Below are 23,164 nucleotides of genomic sequence, written 5' to 3' on the forward strand. Positions count from 1 at the left end.
CACTTAAATTCCTCGCCTGCTGGACGTTTTCGGGGCATCTAAAAAAAACGGTTCAATAAATGTATTTTACAGAAATAGGATGTAGGTAGTAGTGTAGTATTATATTTTTAATATGAAACTAATAAACCTAGGTAGGTCAAAAACTACATAAATAATAGTGAACATTAATAGAACAAACATAATGTGCATCTAATACAGAACCTCCTTATATTTTGAAGTTGGCTACTTTTGGGGACGATTAAAACGTTTCAATCGTCCACAAGCAAGTTGTTTCTATCGTCCCCACACCTCGTTTTTCACTTAAAAGTCAAATATAATATATAAAAAAGACTCGAACGCTGATCAACGGCCATTAAAACATTCGTTTATTCCTAACTCGAACACCAACATAATTTGATTAGTCAAAATACAAGAGTAAACGAAGTTATAAGAAAAAATACGAGAGGACAAATACTTACTTTTTACCGCGAAAAACTGGTTTGGCGCATGGACACTTCCGTCGCGCACCGTCGCTCGAGCGCTACTGGTCAAGGATTCAAACATGGCCGACCGCGTGTACTGAGTGTTGCGTCAGACGCGTAGGTATTATAGTTTTCGAGAAATTTGACTTGTTTCAATCATGATGTGTTTCAATTGCCCCCAGTCTACCCTACTTATTCTGCTGGCAGAATATTGGTTGACCAATATTATCCTCGAAAATCTTTCAGAGGTACCTACTGTATTAGTGTAAGTTTAGACCGCTATTCAATTCGATTGTTCCGATTCAGATTGAGACAACGCACAATGGTGGCGCAGTGCGTCGCATTAATTCGGTCACCCTTAGGGCGGACCGAACTCTGTGTTTAATAAGTAAATTCAATTCCACGCCCTTTTCGCGTAAAAATGTGCTGTTTTGAATTTAATTTAGCTTTAATTACCTGGATCGCAATTAAGTGGCAAAGTATTTTCCTTGGCTAGAGAGTACTAACTATATGTAAGTAGGTAGTAATCACCCCTCATATTCGACTTTGTTACACCTCGAACATCATATCAAGAAATGGTCGTAACCTGCTATCCACTTCAAAGTGTTCCTGTGATTTTTAGTTAATAGCAAAACACCGTTTACAAAGTGGTCGCAATCGCAATGTCACGTAATCACAAAAAGTTGAATGCTACTGATGTTTGCAAAAAGAAACAGTTTTGCCAGGCTATAGATATGCGCAAATTGTGTCAAACCTCGAGCTTCTCCGTCGAGGCATGAATAAACATCACCGCACATCGTTACTGGATGCACACGACACGACACGACGACGTTAGCGTCGCTAACTTGAGCCAGTAGGTACGACGTGAGCCAGTTTGATTTTAGTTTTACTAAGATATGTATTTATGAAACAATATATTTTAATACATTCCAGTTTTTCAACCGCCTAACGGCTTAATTTCTTATCCAGTACGACGTACACTTCTCTGAATATAATCCATAACACTTTACTCAAGAAACTCCACGGAATAATAAAGGGATGGTAATTTTAACAAAGCTTCCATTCAAAGTCATTTCTCATTTTCGTGTTTATTTACAGCTTTTCGTGAATCTATAGTTTGCTAGGTACTTATTTAGTAGGTAAGGTAGACGTCGGATACGTCACTACCAAACTTGAATGGAGCTGGGCGAGACATGTTGCCAGGCACAGTGATGGCAGGTGGGCTAAAATGTTTACGGAATGATGGCCGCTTACAGACGAAAGTGCCTGGCGTCCGTTGGCTCGTTGGGTGAACGATATTCGGAAGATTGCGGGTCACTTCTGGATGAGATTTTCTCAGGACCGGGATAAGTGGCGTACTCAAAGAGAGGCCTATGCTCAGCAGTGGGCGACAAAAGGCTGATATGATGATGATGATAAGGTAAACGTACTAGTGCTCGATATGCTAATGCCCAATAGATGACACCCTGCTGTCACCTCTATTGACAATGACCTAAGTTTCAAGATGGCATGTACTGGTACCGCGTCGAGCACCAGTATCAGTACGTTTACCTTACCTATCTATTTTTAAGTTATTGTAATGACATTGTAATGAATGATGATGATTTTAATTTCTTTTTTGGGTTAAAAATTAGGCAGGCACGTAGTTAAATACTTGCAGTCCTTTGATGTATGGACGAAATTAAATTTAACGGCCATATCAAACGATAAAAGTTGCAAACGCGCAAAGTTTTGAATTTTAATTGAAAGGATAACCTCCATCGAATAAATTGTTTAGGCGTTGAGACCCTTGTCACCTTGATAGACCCGTCGCAGTTTTGCCAACAAGTTTGTTATGATACTTATGATCACATAGCTATGGAGTTCTCTGGTACATTTAAAATATGGTGTAAATGTATATGTTTCAGGAGCATGTTTTGTGAAGGACAGCCCAAGTAATGTAAATAAAGTAAGGGCATAATTATAACAACTGTCACTATAAATGAAAATGACTGTTTTGCAGGCAGAAAGAGTAAATATATAACATTTCAAAGGCCGATAAAATAAAAACAGTTCTACAATAACTTAAAAATAGATAGGTAAGGTAAACGTACTAGTGCTCGATATGCTAATGCCCAATAGATGACACCCTGCTGTCACCTCTATTGACAATGACCTAAGTTTCAAGATGGCATGTACTGGTACCGCGTCGAGCACCAGTATCAGTACGTTTACCTTACCTATCTATTTTTAAGTTATTGTAGAACTGTTTTTATTTTATCGGCCTTTGAAATGTTATATATTTACTCTTTCTGCCTGCAAAACAGTCATTTTCATTTATAGTGACAGTTGTTATAATTATGCCCTTACTTTACTTACATTACTTGGGCTGTCCTTCACAAAACATGCTTCTGAAACATATACATTTACACCATATTTTAAATGTACCAGAGAACTCCATAGCTATGTGATCATAAGTATCATAACAAACTTGTTGGCAAAACTGCGACGGGTCTATCAAGGTGACAAGGGTCTCAACGCCTAAACAATTTATTCGATGGAGGTTATCCTTTCAATTAAAATTCAAAACTTTGCGCGTTTGCAACTTTTATCGTTTGATATGGCCGTTAAATTTAATTTCGTCCATACATCAAAGGACTGCAAGTATTTAACTACGTGCCTGCCTAATTTTTAACCCAATAAAGAATTTAAAATACCAGGCCCCGGATAAAAAAAAGAAATTATAAAATTCTTATGTAATATACCGGTTTTGGTGTATAACATGCCATACGAGATGTAAACCCTCTAATTAGTCTGTTGCATTCACGTTCTTAATGTAAGTAAAAATCACTACATAGTATAAAACAAAGTCGCTTCCCGCTGTCTGTCTGTCTGTATGTATGCTTAGATCTTTAGAACTACGCAACTGATTATGATGCGGTTTTATTTAATAGATAGAGTGATTCAAGAGGATGGTTTATGTATAATTTGTTAACCCGTGCGAAGCCGCGGCGGGTCGCTAGGGCGGGTAGTAGTAGTAGTAGTATAATGATCTCAACAACAGAGCAGCTTCCTACTCAACTTGTGACAATGACCAACATACTAATTGTCTGCTCGTGCAGCGACGTGGGTCAACCGCTTCAGCGAAGACCTGGGCTGCCTGGAGCTGGAGGACGAGCAGCCGCTGGCGCAGCTGAGCTCCGTCCAAACCGACAAGCTGACGCTCTTCTTCACCGAGCTACTCGACCACGACAGAGATGACGTCATTTGTGATCAAGACTTTGATCCCTTCTTTGAGGTAACGAATAATCACTGCCAAACAATTCCAATCAAAACACCGGAACTACCAGAAAATAGCAACTTTCATAATGATAAACTATTTCTACCTAAAATTAAATTAGCGCAACTATTTATGCCGAGCTTAAACGCTTTTGTGGAGCGCGAAACATTATCCCTCCATAAAAAGATAAAAACACTAAATCATAAAGCAATTTACTACCGTTTTAAACTCTATGAGTCGTAATTCTAAACTGAGATTGAATCTTCCTCGGTTTGTCACTTAAAACAGTTTAGTTTTGAAGATGTCATGTGTTTGCTAAACCCCATCTGAAAGCGGGTGTCGCCGTGAAGCGATTTTATTACGGTCATAATTAAGGTGACGATGACTAATGAATTCCGCGCCCTATTAACCACATAGATTAACTAGCGCTATAATGAAAAAGAATAATTAAATTTGTTTGATGTCGCAATTTGCAGAAGCTCGCTCACTTCGCCGACTGGTCGCTCGACTCGTCCGAGTTCCACATCATGTTAGAAGTGAAACGGGAATTCATAGAGCAGTTCATCAACCCGCTGCCTCCCAAGTGAGTAGACTCTTCGCTAGGTGAACTCGAATAATTAATGGGCCGTAGTAATGAATTATAATTATTCATCAAGATTAAGGTTCGCCTTCGCGAATTAAAGATACAAAATGCCATTAGGCCATTACAATACAATGGCAAGTCCGTCACTTTAAAAATGGAAGGGCATTCCAGACATTAATACTGTTGCTATTTTGGGCATTTGAGACTTAACTTTGATTTAGGCCAGTACCTAATTTATTTCAGCAAAAAGCAGCAACTCAATTTGGTCTGAAATGAAAATTATTTTATTTTATGTGTAATGTCAATTAGCCTCTATCGTATCTGTCTGTCTATCTATTCACTATCTACTTACCTATCTCACTACTCTAGTTTTACGTATAATATATAGGGGTCAAAGCAGTGTCTAAAAAAAGTGTCATAAACTTCCTCCTGTAATATATATGTACTTCATTTTACGTAGGTACAAGTATATGCCTTAGTACTTTTAGTACGTTTTAATTTTCAGCTGAGTTTTCCTAATTTAAGTAACGAGGCATGTGTAACGACTTAATAAGACAAGGCAGGTGTTACACATAATGAAAATACCTTTTATAAAACAACATTACCTACTTATTATTTCAGTAAAATTAGTCAGTTGTAACATGTCTATATTATCTACTTGTCTTGACTTTAATATAATTATGCACAAGAAACGTAGGACCTATTTCAAAAAGGTTAGGACATCGCGGGGGCTCGTTGCGCCTCACCATCTCATCCCACATAATGACGTGATAAACCCTATTACGGCCATCATAGGCCGCAGTATAAGGGGAATAAAGCGGCTGCGTTTATATTAGCTATTTTCTACAAGAATGAGCCATAGAACCCATTGAAAAGACGAATCCATTGAAACTGAAGGTCAACAATATATAATATAATTAGTATTCTTGCTGGGTCACGTTTTCGTATTGGTTGATTTTAAATGAATTTCATTCTTATTGTACTTGTAGAAGTTCTAAATAAAAAGGTTTTAGAGCAACGTAAACATTCTGCGGCCGTTAGAACAAGCGACCGCGAAATTGGGAAATTGTGACAGTCATTAGCAAGCTCGCGGCTCCAACGCCGCGCCGGCCTGAGGGCCTACCGCGAACCACGTTCGACGTGTTGCCTCCCTGTCACACTTACGTACGAATTTACAAGTGCAACAGAGAGGCAACACGTCGAACGTGGTTCGCGGTAGGCCCTCTGCTCCCGGCATTCTTGTGCACATTAATAGGTATACTTTATTTATGTACATTTATGCCAGTACATTAAAGCCAGTCTTCTTAAATTAGGATAGCGAATTTAAGAACCGTGAGATCAACTTACCTATAAAATATTATACTTTGTCAAGTCACTACTGCTACGCCGTAGCAGACATAGAGGAGCTACGATTCATACAATAGAATATTTTACTGAATATAAATAAATTATTTTACACCATGCATGAAATAGAGCACCAAAAGAGAGAGAAACTTAGACAGCAGTTATTTTTAGACACAATTTATATTTTAAAACCCGTATAAAACTATAAAGAGTCGGTTTTTTTATTGTGACGTCACATGCTAGTGTTTCATATAAATTCCATAGTAGCACAATCGTTTTGACAATTCTAAAATAGAACTACTACTACTACTAGTAGTCAAATACCCTATCATATACTTACTTAGTTTACTCCTTGTACCCTAAATTATTATGTAATAATGGGCTGTATTGTAGAACTCGTAAAATTGACAAAGAAGTTAACTCAAGAATAAGAAAACATAAGTCTTGTTAACTCATAAAAATCTGTCAAAACTTTCAAATAAGAGTTGACTTCTCACCGATACTAATTCCAATTCCATACGTGTCGTGTCTTGCCCACAACTTGCAATTATCGCGCGGCAGCCCCTTTGAGCTCAATAGCGCGAGCCGATTGTTGTCAGTAGCAAGCAAGCCACGTGCCTAGTTCCTGGATAGCTGTGTATAATCCCGTAAAACTGTAAATTAACCAATTAAACTCCAGTACTTAACAGACACCTTTGAAATTTTTCATTAATTTTCTGTTTGTCTTTAATAAAGTTTGGGTATAGGTTACCTACTCAAAAATATCTGAACACGCACTCTAACACCTTGACAATAGAGGCGTGTTCTGATATTTGTGAGCACCTTGGCCGCTCCGGTATATCTGATGGCGACTGTACCTTAATACGTATAGCATAAATGAAAATAATGAAGGCTTGGTCGGGGAATTTCGAAATTACTGTTAAACATAAACATTTTCTTTATTAAAACTTTATCACACCCTAAAAATATACATACAAAAGGCGGATTTACCACATTTCTACAAGTAAATTTTCAGACCAAACTGACTGACATTTTTGGTGCGATGGATATAAGGAATACATAATATGTAGATATTTTGTTACAATTTATAATAATATTATTGCATTTTATTTTTAAAAGGTTCTTCTTCGCGTTTAAAACTTCCTTACTTTTTTCTTAACTGCTCAACTAATTAATATTTACCTAAATTATATTTTAACGTGGTACCTAAAGATTAAAGAAACTAACTTTTCGATTGGCGGCGCCCAGCTTTGCATAATATCAATCAAGTAAATTTTGATTCTGAAGGAAAACCACCAGGCACGTCGTGAATCATTTACAATAACCTGAATAATAATTTTACCGAAAAACATTATTAGGTAGAGATAAATAAGTGGGCGGCGATATTGTCCTTTTTAGGGTTCCGTAGCCAAATGGCAAAAAACGGAACCCTTATAGATTCGTCATGTCTGTCTGTCTGTCCGTCTGTCTGTCCGTCTGTCTGTCCGTCCGTATGTCACAGCCACTTTTCTCCGAAACTATAAGAACTATACTGTTGAAACTTGGTAAGTAGATGTATTCTGTGAACCGCATTAAGATTTTCACACAAAAATAGAAAAAAAACAATTAATTTTTGGGGTTTCCCATACTTCGAACTGAAACTCAAAATTTTTTTTTTCATCAAACCCATACGTGTGGGGTATCTATGGATAGGTCTTCAAAAATGATATTGAGGTTCCTAATATCATTTTTTTCTAAACTGAATAGTTTGCGCGAGAGACACTTCCAAAGTGGTAAAATGTGTGTCGTCGTCCCCCCCCCCTAACTTCTAAAATAAGAGAATGATAAAACTAAAAAAAATATATGATGTACATTACCAAGTAAACTTCCACCGAAAATTGGTTTGAACGAGATCTAGCAAGTAGTTTTTTTTTAATACGTCATAAATCGCCTAAATACGGAACCCTTCATGGGCGAGTCCGACTCGCACTTGGCCGCTTTTATTATTAGGCCGGTGCTATCGTGGCGCTTCTATCTCTCCTTATCATAGTGCATTGGATTGGGATAAGCTTTGTGAATATTGATGGGGACTCAAATAATCTAATACCTTTAAACGAGCAATTCTTATTTGTCTATTTATATATTAATATCTGGGATATTAATATATAAATATATATATTTCGTGGACCTCGGAAACGGCTCTAACGATTTCGATGAAATTTACTATTTGGGGGTTTTCGGGGGCGAAAAATCGATCTAGAGATAAGACCTAGATCTCAGGGAAAACGCGCATTTTTGCGTTTTTATATGTTTTCCGAGCAAAGCTCGGTCTCCCAGATATTAATATTTATTATGCATGATCGTCCGTTGTTCGTTACAACGCAATCTCAAGTGAATAATATGTACCTATTAGGTACTTAGTTAGATATATGGGTAGTTAGAGAGTAGATACATATCCGACATGTCATAGTAATGTAATAGCTATGACGTGGACATCTGGACATGTGTCAGTGATGTCGGCCACGTCACGACATGTATTCAGTCGTATAGATCCACCCCTGGTATCCTCTCATACTGTCTGTGTACCTCGTCTCGTGACGTCATTACGCCGTTCACGCGGCGTCGCCTTCTATCGAGGTGCGCAGATACTTTGACCGAGTATAAGATTCTCACCACACTTTGTAATGGTCACAGGATCATGGCTACACACTAACTAAAGATAAATTAAAAATGCGTTATAGTTTAACGCATTTTTTTATACTGCTCTGTCACCTGCAAACTGACTTGTAGTGCCAGATCCGTTACCTAGATCCGTGGACAATTTTGCTTAAAATAAGAGCTAATCTCCAATGCTTCTGACGCCAGATACGGTGAGCTACCCTACTACAAGCGGGTGTGCGGCCCTGATGCCGGAGGATACCCGGGCCGGACCACGCTGGAAGGCTGGCTGGCGAGGTGGGCGCTACTTCTGAGTCGATACCGTCGCTTCTCTGACCTGCCGCTATACCTGCAGTACCTGTGCAAGATACTGTTCCACGTCGTAGACAGAACCAGTAAGTAATACTTCGTACGACAACGTCTCTCGATGGATGTTCCTAATTCCTCTCAGATTTCGAAAACCTTTTTTTATGGTGCCACTAAGTACTCCATTTTCGTTTTTCTTCCCTTATATGCCTATAGTAAAAAGATCTAAGTATGACTGTACCATAAAGTTACTACCTAGGTACTTAGGTATGTTTCCAATTATATCTAAGGAACTTCCGTCTATTTACCCAACAGCAAACCTATGATTATGTTGTAGGGCTACTGGAAATATCCCTTAGGTACTTAAATTATTATTACTAATACTGGCAAGAACACAATCCCTCGGCGGCTGTAGTTTTCGTTAGATACCGGTCAATGATACCGAAACTTAAGACGAAACAGGAGCTGAGATTTAAATATTTTAGGTAAATATACCCGTCTCGCTAACGGAAGCGGCTCCTAAAACTAGTGCGATAAGAACAAGGCGAAAAATCCTGCGTAAAAAGCTCAAAAATCGAGGTTTCGTACTCGACTGTTTCCTCCTGCAAAACTTAACCAATCGTAACCAAATTTGGAAATCTAAATGATTATGATTTTATCTGTGTCGGACCGTTTTCCTTTTTTGGGTAATTGATATCAGTTTTGAATACCACCCCTCTCATTGCGGCATAGTCAATTAGGCCATTTTGGCCATTTTTGAAGGGCTCTAGCGCCTTAAGAAACAAAAATATCAAATAAAGCAAAACGGTCCGACACAGATATTGACAATATTAATCTGTGTTAAAAAAATCACTGCTCTAGCTTCAAAACCCACGGAGGAAACAGTCGAGTACGTTTGTATGGAGAAATGACCACTCCTGTTGGCTCTTATACTTTGAGTAATGTAACGTACATAAACGTTATTATTTATTAACGTGGCTTTCCTTTGGGAATGATCCTCTGCATTTTTAAAAACTATTCACAGCAATGCTGTATTCGATTTCTCCCCCACAAAAGTCGAGAGTTAAAAATAGGTCCCATTAATCTGCAATCAATCGGCGGCTCTCCAGTTTTATATTTCGTTCTCACGCAAAGAGAACAAATATTTTATGTTTTGCGCAATTAGTGTGATTCACGAGGCCGAGCCAGGCCGGCCAGCGGTTCCACGTCAAAAAGCCGATTCATTCTCGGCCGAAACTAATTTAGGCTGTCAAAGCTTTCAATAATTTGCTTCAATTAAAAATAACGATATTTACAAGTATTGATGAATGCGGTAGCGTGCTTTATAGTATAGGATTACAATTTCAGGCCGTTTTTACACGGTTTGGGAAAGTTAAAATAACCGACTACACAAAACAGTTTATAATGCCATTAAAAGCATTCAAGGCCTTACCGCATCTTATAACAATCCCAATTAGCACAAAAAGATAGCTAACTTTAATCAGAATACATTTTCAAGTCGGTTAAAAGGGCAAGCAAATATGACAGATTTACTTAGCTATAGTTCGTTTTATTAGCGTGTAGGCAAAAGGTAAACAATCTTGACGTGTCCTTTTATTAAAAACCCTTTTGAAAAATAAGCCACGACGAATATATTTTACAATTATGAATCATATACGATTATTTACATTCTCTTGCTTTCACAAGTAATAGTTAGTTACTGATTTTTAGGATTCCCTACCTCAAAAGGAAAAAACGGAACCCTTATAAGATCACTCGTGTGTCTGGCTGTCCGTCTGTCACAGCCTATTTGCTCCGAAACTACTGGACCAATTAAGTTGAAATTTGGTACACACGTGTAAGTCTATAACCCAAAGACATACATGTAAACTAAATAACAGAAATTTAAATAAAGGGGTCACTTTTGGGGGGGTACATGAGAAATAGAAAACTCCGACTCGCACTTGGCCGGTTTTGTTTAAAGCGTTTTTCAATTAAAAGACACGTCAAGATCGCGTAGTCTTTTTCTAATACTAAAATGAATACAAGAATGTATACAAGTTTTACATCCAGGCACCAGATGTAGAATTTTAGACTTTAAGCAAAAGTTTAAAATATTCAAACAAAATGGCGGCACAATTGTTAATCAAGCCATCACGTCGTAGTGGCAGGCTGGTGGCCTCGAATTAATCCTGTCGATCAGTCCGACAGCGGCTGTAAATCCACCCGACAAAGCAACTTTCGTTGAAACACGGCTTTTTGATAACGAATAAAGTCACGCGTTGAGCTCTAAGTAGCTTTGTAATAATAAAGTTTCATATTATTAGGAGAGGCTATAAAGGAAAAGGCCAAAGTAAGTACCTAAATGTCGAAGATTCGGATTTTCGAAATACAGTTGATCAAAAGACCGACCTACTCGTAATCCTAGCTTACATTACGCTGGTGCGGCATTTACTCAACCATACCTTAATACGTCAAAAACGCAACATGTGGAGGGACGTAGATGCTTACTGCAATAACGTCGAAGTGAAATTGAATACTTATTTAAAAAAAGTTTGCCGGCTAGAACGAACAAGTCCTGAATCAAGCAGATTTCTTTTCGTATTGTTGGGGATTTATATTATTCCAGAGATTTTGGGTACATTCCAAGTTTTGGCACTTCGCGCAGCGTCTGCAGCCAAAATTCAGTGAGCGGTGCATGGCAGCGGGCTTCCTGTTTCGTTCAAGTTTTATATGAATGCATCTCGCGTCCCGCCGCGCCAACTCTTTGTCTTCAGTTCGTCTGACGTTCATCATAATATTCATAATACAAAGTTACCTACCTACTTTCGTGACTTCTTAAATTAAAACTGAATTATAGTTTAGGATTGGCATTAAATATGATTTGAAAGGTTAAATAAACTTCATGTCGCATATCCTACTCGTACAAGGTATCTAATAAGCAGGATGTATTCTTAAAGGGGTCAGTCAAAGCAGCTGTCGTGGCATTGCCTTCTGCCCCGGACTCCGAGACAGAAGACAGGAGACAGAAGAGAGTAGATATTCGATATTTGATATTTATTTAAATAAAATTTTACATCATTACAGCTAACGCCAATGCGCTGTAAAATTAAGTAAATAATAATAAAGCTATATAGTTATATGTATAGTTGAGGATCGAACCAAGATTGAGAGAGAGCTCGCATAGATAAGCTATACCTATAGTAATATAATAATAGGCACCTTTTGTACCTGCCTAATTATTATGTGCTTCTTAAACTCTGAAGAAATGTTGTAGCTAAATAAATGAAGATACATTAACGAATTCATTTTTCTTACTTAAAGCTGAGTTCCAGCTAAGTAGTGAATTATAGTGAGCATTTAAATTGCACATTTGCAGGCACTGGCGAGATAACGAAGGCAGCGCTCGCGGCGTTCTACCGGTCGGTGATCGGGCTCAGCGCACAGCGCGTCGAGGAAATCATCGACACGGCCTATGACCGCATGACTAGTGTATGGGTTTCATTATTTAAAGTTATTTATGGATATTCGGAGCAAAAGTAGTTTTTTATACAGTCCACATCAAAGATATGTTTACACTTATGCACTACTCCTTAGTAATGCGAAATTAGAACTACTCCAGCTTTTTACCGGTCAATCGTCGAGCTTGCCGCATCGACAAAATTGCTCTACTTATAGTACATAGGTACTTATCTATCGATGCACCCACTTATTTATTTATAATATGACGTACACATCAATATTTGATCCAATGTAAATGTAAATAAACAAGGTGCTTGCTACTTTTATCATAAACCCATCGATTAACGATAACAGATCTAGTGTGATTTGATATTATAGGTACACTGAGCATTTTATTTTATCAAACGCCTACTTCGTAATTCTACTACTTACACTACACATGAGCGGATGAAAATATGTACTTTCACGTTTCCACGTAATACAATCCAAAAACATGTACCTACGTGTATGTGTGTGTACCTATAGTGTATACACGACTTTATATTTAAAAAAACATGACGGTATTCATTGCTCTTGCGTGTGGACATTTACCCGCATTTATTTTAAACGCGTCATCTAAATTCAACAGCCTGTTATCTTTTCAGAACAGTTACCTAATCCTGGACTACGGCACGTACGTGCACTGCTTCACTAACTGGCTGATGGGGAAGAACCCCAACGGCCCTGGACAGTGGGTTCTAGTGCCCTCTAAAGACACCCTCCCCGAGCCCCCCTTCCCCGTGGACTACAGCGCGCTCAACACCGAGCCAGCCAAGTTGGAGCCCTACGCTCCGGATAAGAAGACTAATAGACACTCTGTTATAGTGTAAGTGACAAGATTAGGCTACGGTTTTATAACCGAAGAAAAGATAATCTTTCCGTGTTTTATACAAATGTAATGTAAGAAGTGAAGGTCAGTCCATAGATCTTAAGGAAGTAGGGAATCAAAAATCAACCTACTCATATCTAACGGCGCGATTCGGGAAACGAATAAGAGATTCACTAGATATGAAATAGTAAAGATATGTGACGTTCCACGGCAAAAGGTACCATTGCCCCAGCTGAATATTGGAGCGGCGTTAATAATAGCGTAAGCCCCAGCCATAAGGTACCTTTTGCCGTGGAACGTCACATATCTTTACTATTTCATATCTAGTGAATCACTAATTCATTTCCCGAATCGCGCCGTAACTTAAATTCTTTTCCACTACCCTGTGTGACTATCACCAGTTTGTCACTGACATAAACGCTATCGAGAAAGTAACTTAGGTACTTTCTATGCATCTCGCTCGTACTCGCATATTAGTGCGAGCGAGATGTAGGTATAGAAAGTAAATTACGAAGAGGTTAGCGTATATGTCAGTTTTGACACTGTCAGTGACTCATGATACGGGCTCTAGTTTAGTTTCATTAACGCCTTACTCTGTTAGGTGTTTGTCGCCGGGCGACGTCTACGGTAATCATGATAACAAATATAACAATGATATTTTATGGAAATCATGATTGTAACTAATGCGACTTACGTGATTTAGACTCTAACATAACGTACAGAGCCCGCACACTAACATTTATCATAATTTACTCCAGCGATTCTCACCCAAATCACGTAAAACATTGTTCACAAGCTAAGGTTAATTCCACACAATTATACAAGGAGTAACAGCTGTTACTTATTACTCCCAAGAGTGTTTTTTATTTCATTATTATGTAACTAAGTTAAGCGAAGCAGATTGCACCCTAGTCTATTTTTTTTTAAGTCTTCGGCAAACTATAGCACTATTTTTCAGTGAGGACCTAACTTACAACTAAAAATCGAAGCGATGGGGGTTATGATTGACTCTAATAGTTATTAAATTTAGCCATATCCCCTTTATTGCGAAATGTACCTACTAAGTGTCGCATTCAGGCATGCTTATCCTCTCCGGTGCGCTTTAGGTTCGACCTCAATGTAAATAAAACGTACTTATTGTAGCTAATCAGGGTTTAATGAGATAGAAGTTTTCACCAATGGCGACATTGGTGAAAACGTACAAAATTTATTCAAATAACCGTACGAACTTATTCTAGTCTTCTAACATAATATGTATAGAACATTGAGTACGAACTTAGCAATAAGTATATAGGTATATATTAGATAATATGAATAAACTTTATGTAAGTGACTAGAACCGGTTGGGAACTATGTTAAAAGCCCCCTAGAATATTAGACCTACACCACTGTCATACATATCTAACGTATTAAAGTAACTGCACTAACGCAGAGCGGTCTTGCGCATTTGTCACGTAGGTACTTATTTGTTAGATCTAGTCGCACCTTACGTTTGAAAAGGTAATTCCCATATACCTACAGCCCATGGGCCTTTAGCTTAGCCCCCAACCTCAGGTATGTTTTGGCTTCTATTTGCAAACGCTTTATATAAATTGTATGTGGGTGCAACTCGACCAAGTCTATTATCTCTACAATGTATTAGAAAATATATAATAAGTCGATGTAAATAGTAGGTATAATGCACAACACGAAAAGCAAAAACTGCCTTAAATAAGCGTATTCACATCTCACGATATAGCCTTATTTTGTACCTTAGTATTTAATGGAGACTAATATATTGTTAGAATAAAATACCTACCACTTTGAACCGAATTACTTTGACATTATTTAACCCATTCCTTATCCGTAAATACCTCCTTAATGAATTAGTAATTCATGTTGGCAGGGACGTCTGTTCACACATAATATTTTGTGATAAGATTTTGGTAGTAATAAATTCAAAGATTTAGGTCAGTGTTGGTACACATTTGTTTTTGAAGTGAAAACTTCTTTAGCCGCGCTGGGCACTTTTTGGGGTGGGGAAAAAATGATAAACTCGAGACAGCGTAAGGCGATCACGTGACCTTAAGGGGCGTAAGGCGATGACGTGACCGTAAGCCCCGTAAGGTGGCCACTTATAATTTAAATGGCATTTAAATCAATAAAGAAAAACTCAATGTTATTTGACATTTATGTTGCAGACTCCTTTTCAAGACCTATGTTCAAATAATTTGACGTTGTCATGGCAGTATGTAAATAAACATGTCAATGAAAAAGTGTGATCTTATTTGAGAATGATAATAATATATAATAAATAAATAGAATACCTCCGCTAAACGTATGTATCGTGTTACCGGGCGTCGGTAACATAGTGAGGTGAATTTTCACTTCTATCGGCACTCCCGGAGTGCAACCGTTGTTGCTTGTTTGGTTACTTTTTAGGGTTGCGTACCTCAAAAGGAAAAAACGAACCCTTATAGGATAACTTTTTCTTCTTTGTCTGTCTATCCGGACATTCCCCCCCATTTTTTGAAGAAAATACACTATAAGTATAGTTCTTTACCCATAGATGACAGGAATGTGCAGTCAAGCGTGAGTCGTACTTAATGTACGGAACCCTTGGAACGCGAGTCCGACTCGCACTTGACCGGTTTTTTCACTTCTCGATATTCCCTTGCGAAAAACAGAAGTAAAACAAACTTAAACATGCCTAGTTATACAGGTAATGTGTGCTACTTATGTAGTCTGTGCGGAAAGAGAAGAGTCGAGGAATGTATGTATGCCGTATGGGAATGGGACCCAATACATTAAGTATAATTTCATGACAAGATACAACGATTGATGTTTAGAAAGTTTTGCTAAATTTTCTCTAACTCACTTTGGCGGCATTAGGTACCCAATAACATTCAGCTCGCCCCACTACATCTCTACTAAGTTGATTCAGTGAGTCGCGTATTCAAAAAGCTTGATGATTGATGGCGGGTTACAAAGATGCTAAAGACGAAACATGGCCGCAGTGCTTCTTGCCAGGCAGTTGAGAATTCCACCCAAAGCATCAATCATCCAACGCCCGCGCGACAAATTGTGCGTATTTTTGAACGATGTTAAGTACAGCCTTGTCCAAAAATGATAAAAGGATATTTAAAACTCGGAGCTATAAGAAATCTCTTTGTTTTTTTACGCTTTGAATCAATTTTGAATACAAATCACATAAACGCGGCATTAATATTTAGGTAATGTATGTACTACCTAATACCTATTGGTATCATCAGGTTTTATCTTTTTTTTTTATTATTTGTAGGGTGGCCATGATTGTAGAGACGTCAAACGTAGGTATTTAACAAAAAGAAAAAAGCGGCCAAGTGCGAGTCGGACTCGCCCATGAAGGGTTCCGTATTTAGGGAATTTATGACTCGTTCAAACCAATTTTCGGTGGAAGTTTGCATGGATATCATATATTTTTTTTAGTTTTATCATTCTCTTATTTTATGGTAGGGGAGCCCAAGAGGGAATTTTTGTGTTTACTCGAGCGCGTCAGATTAAGATATGAGTGATATCTTGCTACCCCGTGTAGTCTACCTTTACCCCTTTTAGCCATCTGTGTTGAGCCCTTGGTTGGTGGAGGGTTCAACAAATTGTTAAGCAGATTGTGGATTTGGTCATATTAGTCCAAATTAACGTTATAATTGTGCTATTACTAAATCTGATAATTATTTGCACGCATTTCCTTAATCTGGGTTACAATGTAAAAATTAGGCGTCAAACTTGTGTTCGTCAGATTAAGAAAATGCCTACAAATAAGTGTTATATTAAGTTATAGAAAAAATATAGCATTAACGTGGACAAAAACGACCAAACCCACAAACTGCTTAACGATTTTTTAACCCTCCACCAACCTCCCGAAATTAAAAAAAAATTTTAGACGCTTTCCGCGGTTCGCTGCAAAAAAAAAACTTCATATAACTTTTTTTTCTTCTTATCATCTAATATTTCGATTCCAATAGGTCTGTACGACGCTCGAGTAAGTACACATTTAGCATCGTCGGCTCGCCAACTATTAGAAGTTACAGGGGGGGGGGGCACACATTTTACCACTTTGGAAGTGTCTCTCGCGCAAACTATTCAGTTTAGAAAAAAATGATATTAGAAACCTCAATATCATTTTTGAAGACCTATCCATAGATACACCACACGTTTGGGTTTGATGAAAAAAAAATTTTGAGTTTCAGTTCTAAGTATGGGGAACCCCCAAAATTTATTGTTTTTTTTTTCTATTTTTGTGTGAAAATCTTAATGCGGTTCACAGAATACATCTACTTACCAAGTTTCAACAGTATAGTTCTTATAGTTTCGGAAAAAAGTGGCTGTGACATACACGGACAGACAGACAGATAGACATGACGAATCCATAAGGGTTCCGTTTTTTGCCATTTGGCTACGGAACCCTAAAAAGTGAACTATGTAGGGTTGGTCCTGCTCGTGCTTACGTCTCCTGAATCAGCCTGTAGGTACCTATATCATTACTGACTAATTAATATAGCTGGTCAACCAAATCTTGTCAGTAAAAAAAGGCGCGAAATTCAAATTTTCTATGGGACGCGATACCTTCGCGCCTACATTTTTCAAATTTGCCGCCTTTTTCTACTGTCAAGATCTGGTTGACCAAGTTTATATTCAGCTGTTATGTCAAAAATATCATTAAAAACCTCTGATAATCGAGGCAAAGAGCCTCGATTATCCTCGATATCGGTCTACGATGGGATTAGCTTTAGCGTTTAACGTTCACGATATTCCGTTACCGATCACGTTAATGAAAATGACATCTTTACTCGTAGGTATACCTACTGAACTGCTCGAGTCTACTAGTAGGTAACCGGTTGAAATATCAAGCCAGGGCCGCATTCAATTGTTCCGCTGGTGTCCTGATATTGTTTCCCGTAACCGCAGTAATAGGATCATTAAACGAGAGCGGGCGGACATTTTTGTGCGGGAATATGGCGCCATGATAAATGGGCCACAATATCTACCAATGTTTTCAGGAAGCACTGTCGCTTCGAGTCGACCTTTTCACCTTTTTCTTTCTCCATTACGGTTGGTAAATATCTATAGGGCGGCACAACGATTTCTGTTGGAATTACAGATCACGGACCCAGTAGACTATGCATTGACACTCCCTTAGTACCCACAGCTACTTTCAACGCAATTTTCGACAGGTATAAATCTGGCAAACGAGTAATGCCGGATTTTAATTGGTACCTATCCTACCACTGGAGAGTTGAAATTTTAAAAATATTATTTCGATTTTTCGTTAGTCTCAGCGCAATCTCTTGCTCGCATTTTTACACTGGTGAGAACGAGGTGCACAGAGGTGAATAGCAAGTCAAGATCGTATTTGTAAAATTGAAATGTGCCTGCGTCTATTTTTTTATTCGGTAGACTGAAATGACAGTTAATAGTATGAACATAAAATGTCATTTCATACTATGAAATGTCATTTTAGTCTACCGAATAAAAAAATAGATTTTTATATACAGGATGCCTGCCTGCCTGGGACAATTGCATAAATAATACTTACTATACTATATAGATGTAAGAGCGACACAGAGGCAAATAGAAGAAACTTCGATTTGCGATGTTTGCGTGCGGTACGGTAGGTGTGCATTATGTAGCAAACAAAGATGAGTTTTTATAGTTTCAAGGTGCATAAGTAACTACACAAGCGAGGTAAGTCATTTTAAAAACGGCAAATATATAAAGCTAGAAGCACTTCATACCTTTAGCAACTTGTATTGTCTGTGTTAGCAAGACTTACGCTTCTTGCTTACTGTTGCTACAGTATAAAATGCTTCAATATAACTACATATATATTTGCCATTTTAAAAATTACCCTGCTTTTGAAGTTACTCCAATGCACCAAATCATATATTTTTCTAAAATTTCAATATCATTGATCGGTCATTTTATTTAAAGTTGTACAGTACCTACACTTTTTTTTCAGATTTGGGAATTTTACTCTGTGGTCATTTTCTATAAGGACTTGAGCATTAACAAAAGATAGGTAATTACAAATCATAGTGCTTCTGTAAAAGCTCATTTCTTATTGCACATCTTAATCTAATAACACTATTTTTATCTGTGTAATAAATTATCTCAGGGCCTGCAGTTTCCATACCCATGTTCAAACTTTTGTCAATCTTGGGCTCTTTGGCGACTTTACATGAGCTATGAATTAACGGGCATCCAAGTTTCACATATTTTTTAACATTTTCTGTATTGATACCAGCTCCAGGCATGATATGGATTTTGTCCTTGTAAAAGCCCATCAAATCGGTGATTAATTGCAATGCTTCATGATCCCCTACCGAAGGTCTCTGACCACTTGTAAGAACTCTGTCAAACCCAAGTTTAACAATCTTCTCAAGAGATACTAAAGTATTCTTGCACATATCAAAGGCTCTGTGAAAAGTCACCGGCAAGGGCTTAGCCTTAGCAATAATTTTGGCACATGTATCAACATCAACTTCTTGTTCACTAGTAAGTGCACCAAAGACAAACCTGTTTACACCCATGTTCTTCATTTTGACTAAGTCTAACAGCATTGTTTCCACTTCCAACGGTGTGTAACAAAAATCAGAGCCTGCTCTACATCTGATCATTATGTTCACACTTGGTTTCTGAAATAGATACAATATCTCATTATGTTTCCCAGACTCATTTCAGACAACAGCGAATAAGGAATAAAAGGTTTTTTGTACCGCAGTTAACTCTGTGCATTTACACTCTGAGCATGTGTGATGTATAGGCATCACTGTACCTATATTCTGTACCTGAAATAGATAATAAAATTTATAAAAGACATTAGTGATGTGGTGAAAGGAAAGGTCAATAGACTAGGAATATACTGAACTATTGCCTTTTGCCCTTTGCAAGTCTATATTTTGGATTCTTTCCAGTTATAATCTTTATAATTCATACAACTTAAAATAAAGATTTTGTATTTATGACATACCATGTGTAATATTAGTTTCACCAGTCCAACCGTAGGTGTAAGACCACCTTCAGCAAGTGAGCTACATACTTCAAGCTCATCCGCACCGCCATGGATGGCATTGATGGCGGACTCCAGGCTGTCTATACACACTTCCAGTTTCACCTGATAACATTAGCAAAATAATTAAGTTTGGAATAAGCAGTCTCTATCACACCTACAGCAACTAGCAACAAGATAGTAATGTACTACTTTTTTGGCAACCTTACACACTTAGTTATGCTTAGTTATTTTGCAAGATATAACTTAAATAAGATAAGGAAGCGAGAGTTCCAAATTGATCACATTAATAACAATTGTAAGCTAGCTACGAAGTACGAAACTACCATTTTCTAAGCAGCAACAGTAATCTATGTCATCTAAAATGTACTAGAATTTTTATTTTTAACTTAGTTTCAAATTATAAAGATTTTGTACTTTTTGTTTTGAAAAATGAAATGAATTTATGACATGTTGACAACAACAACTCGATTGTTGCGAAACTTGTCAAAGTATACTTGCTAGTCTGAAAAAAACTGAACGTGTTTTACGTTAATAGTCTTAACACACTACCGCACCGCACCGCAACCTTGATGCACCGCACTAAAGAATATAATACCCATAAGTGAGAGCGAGAGAGAGATAGCTCGGGCGCGACATTGTGCGTGACATTAGGGTTAGCCCTTTAACCCATTCAGGGCCAGCGACTCAGCGTATGGGTCATGCTCAAACAGTTCCGCAGGGCCAGTGACTCACATGTGAGTCCTGAATAAATTCTGATTTAAACTTAAACGAAACGTAATTTGATGTAATAACGTAAGTAACATATAAGCTAACCAGGGATGTTGCGAACATCCGCATCCGCATCCGCAACCGCGGAACATCCGCATTATTTTCAACATCCGCATCCGCATCCGCATCCGCATAAAATCGATGCGGAGCTTATGCGGATGCGGATGTCGAACAAGTCGGTACAGGAACGTCTTAGCGGCGGCGTAAGTGCTAGGTAATTTCGTCATTACCTCAGATCATAGAAGTAAGGAGATTTATAACGAAGCATAATTTCAACGAGACTCGGTGTCTCCAACTGTGCCCCACCACATCATTGAGGGCGTGGCCAGACAACCAACTCACGCGCTGTGATTGGCCGAACCGCGCGGGGTAAAGGACAAGAGCGGCGACGCTAGAGAGTAGGAGAAGTCGATAAATTTACAACAGCTATCGATATTTTGTATTATGATCTAAACATGACTTTATTGTTTTGGCATTAAACTATTTTAAGTAATAATTGCCATTGACTTAATTTATACACCTTTAAACATTTGACCTTATTTGCGACCTATGATTTTTAAGGTACGATTAAGGTAAGTACCTATAATATTATTCGGTCCATAAAGTTCTGTCACAAAGGTTTTTACTGATAGAATGTAATACAAAGCTTTTAATAAAAAAATTGCAAGGATTCGAAAGCTTGTTATGTTTATCAAAACGTACCTAACATAATTGGTATAAAATTTAGTAACGATTTTATTTACTGTTTGTTTATATTGTTTGGAGTGTTGTTAGACGAGAGCAGTCGCCTGGATTGTGAAAAATTAAACTCCACAAAAAGGAGTAAAAATCAGTGTTAAAGTAATAAAATAGTTACAATTGTATTTTTTAATGAACATAATTTATTATAGCATATTTCGTCACCCGAATCCGAATATTAGGTACATAGAGCTATGAAGAACTGAGAAAGAAAATATGTTAAATTATATTGTAAGTTAGGTATGCACCATTAAATAAGCTTTAAAATCATATACGAATAATAATAAACACTCTATACCTATAATTTTTATCGATAACGCTTAAACCTCAATTATGTACGAGCGCCACTCTAGTTCCTTGCGGAAAGAAGGGAACCGGTTAGCGGTCGTAACAATAATGCCGTTGTGGATATCGTTAGCGGCTTAATGCATTGTGCCGTTGCCTAGCACACTACAAATAGTTTTCCATGCTAAGCCGTCAATGTAGAATGCATATTCAAATTGCCACGCGTTTGTTTGGCAAAATGGTCCGACTCAGTAAAATCATGTCACTGGATTTATTTGTTAAAATGTGTTGTTTTATTGACTAATACGTAAAAAAAATGTACTCACATGTGGTATGTAACTCCATGATCCCTAAGCACTCCTATTTCTACACGAAACAACGCTACAAACCGGCATTTTACGTAAATTGACGAGCACATTTTTCTACGACAGCTAAATTGCGACTGTCTTACGGCGGAAAGAAAAATGGTCAGCCTGACCATGTTGCGGCGACACGCGCCACGCCTCCGTCAGATATCTAGTACCTTCTATGATCTGAGGTCATTACCTATAACGAAATCGTCTAGATCCAGAAAAGTCGGCGAAGTTACTGTTTATTAAATATAACGCACCTATATTCTTGCTCAAATACTAAACGTTTCGGTTTTCTTAATAAAAAATTACTAAAAATGTAATATTTGACGTTTTCTAAGTACCTAATTTTGACATCCGCATCCGCGGATGTGAGCCTTTAAATATCCGCATCCGCATCCGCATCCGCGGATGTCAAAAAATCTGCATCCGCAACATCCCTGAAGCTAACAATCATTTCTATAAGGCATATTAGGATAAAAATTATAAACACGTTTTTTTTAATGAAAACAGGGTCTCGAATATTCAAGTTTGGTTTACTATCAGTGCAATATAGTAAATATACTGAAATTCTAGATACATAATGCGATGCAAGCAAACAGAAAAATCTATATTGAAAAAATACAAAAAATATATATATTTCAGAAGTTATTGACAGGGCTCAAGGTATGGGTCACCGTGGCCTGGCGCTACTTGTAAAAACTGCTAATGTTTCCGTAGCAGGCTAAAATAAACTTTATTGGCTGGTTTTAAAGCTTATTTCATGTTGAAGCTGTTTGATATTGTACCATTTTACAACTGATTACTGTTTGGATGATGGTAAGCAACAATTTGTAGGAACCAAGCCGTAGTATAATAATATTTTCTTTTGTATGAGGGGTAAGGCAACGAGGATTTTTCCCACTGTACTTTTATGTCATAATATTTGGTGATCGTTGTATTGTATCTTAGGCAATTACCTACTAACAATGATGTTAAAGTTAATTTTTTTTCGTTTCAATATAGAACAAGGCGGTTGAAACAGTCACCACTAACTAATATGTATTGTATAACAAATAGTTTGTGACAAATATTTACAAGTTTTTTCAAACATC

At 37.7% G+C, this 23,164-nt stretch overlaps 2 protein-coding genes across 3 annotated transcripts in view; one reads left to right on the forward strand and one right to left on the reverse strand.

The window, feature by feature from the left end:
* LOC134662423 (uncharacterized) overlaps positions 1–13,035 on the forward strand; it is a 107,602-nt gene extending 94,567 nt beyond the window's left edge. For both annotated transcript variants that reach the window (XM_063518643.1, XM_063518651.1), the window contains 5 exons: positions 3,563–3,738; positions 4,197–4,303; positions 8,492–8,679; positions 11,949–12,061; positions 12,676–13,035. In XM_063518643.1, coding sequence (XP_063374713.1) covers positions 3,563–3,738; positions 4,197–4,303; positions 8,492–8,679; positions 11,949–12,061; positions 12,676–12,900 — 809 coding nt within the window. In that variant the 3' untranslated portion in view covers positions 12,901–13,035. The remainder of the gene's footprint in view (positions 1–3,562; positions 3,739–4,196; positions 4,304–8,491; positions 8,680–11,948; positions 12,062–12,675) is intronic.
* Positions 13,036–18,940: 5,905 nt separating this feature from the next.
* On the reverse strand, positions 18,941–20,313 carry LOC134662005 (copper homeostasis protein cutC homolog). The gene is made up of 4 exons (XM_063518286.1): positions 20,253–20,313; positions 19,888–20,031; positions 19,634–19,705; positions 18,941–19,552 (listed from the first exon to the last, which is right to left on the reverse strand). Exons 1-4 carry the CDS (start codon positions 20,253–20,255, stop codon positions 18,941–18,943), a joined length of 831 nt encoding a protein of 276 aa, XP_063374356.1. The 5' UTR covers positions 20,256–20,313.
* Positions 20,314–23,164: the final 2,851 nt, after the last annotated feature.

This window comes from Cydia amplana, chromosome 1, assembly GCF_948474715.1.
Source record: "Cydia amplana chromosome 1, ilCydAmpl1.1, whole genome shotgun sequence".
In the NCBI taxonomy this organism is placed as follows: Eukaryota; Metazoa; Arthropoda; class Insecta; order Lepidoptera; family Tortricidae; genus Cydia; species Cydia amplana.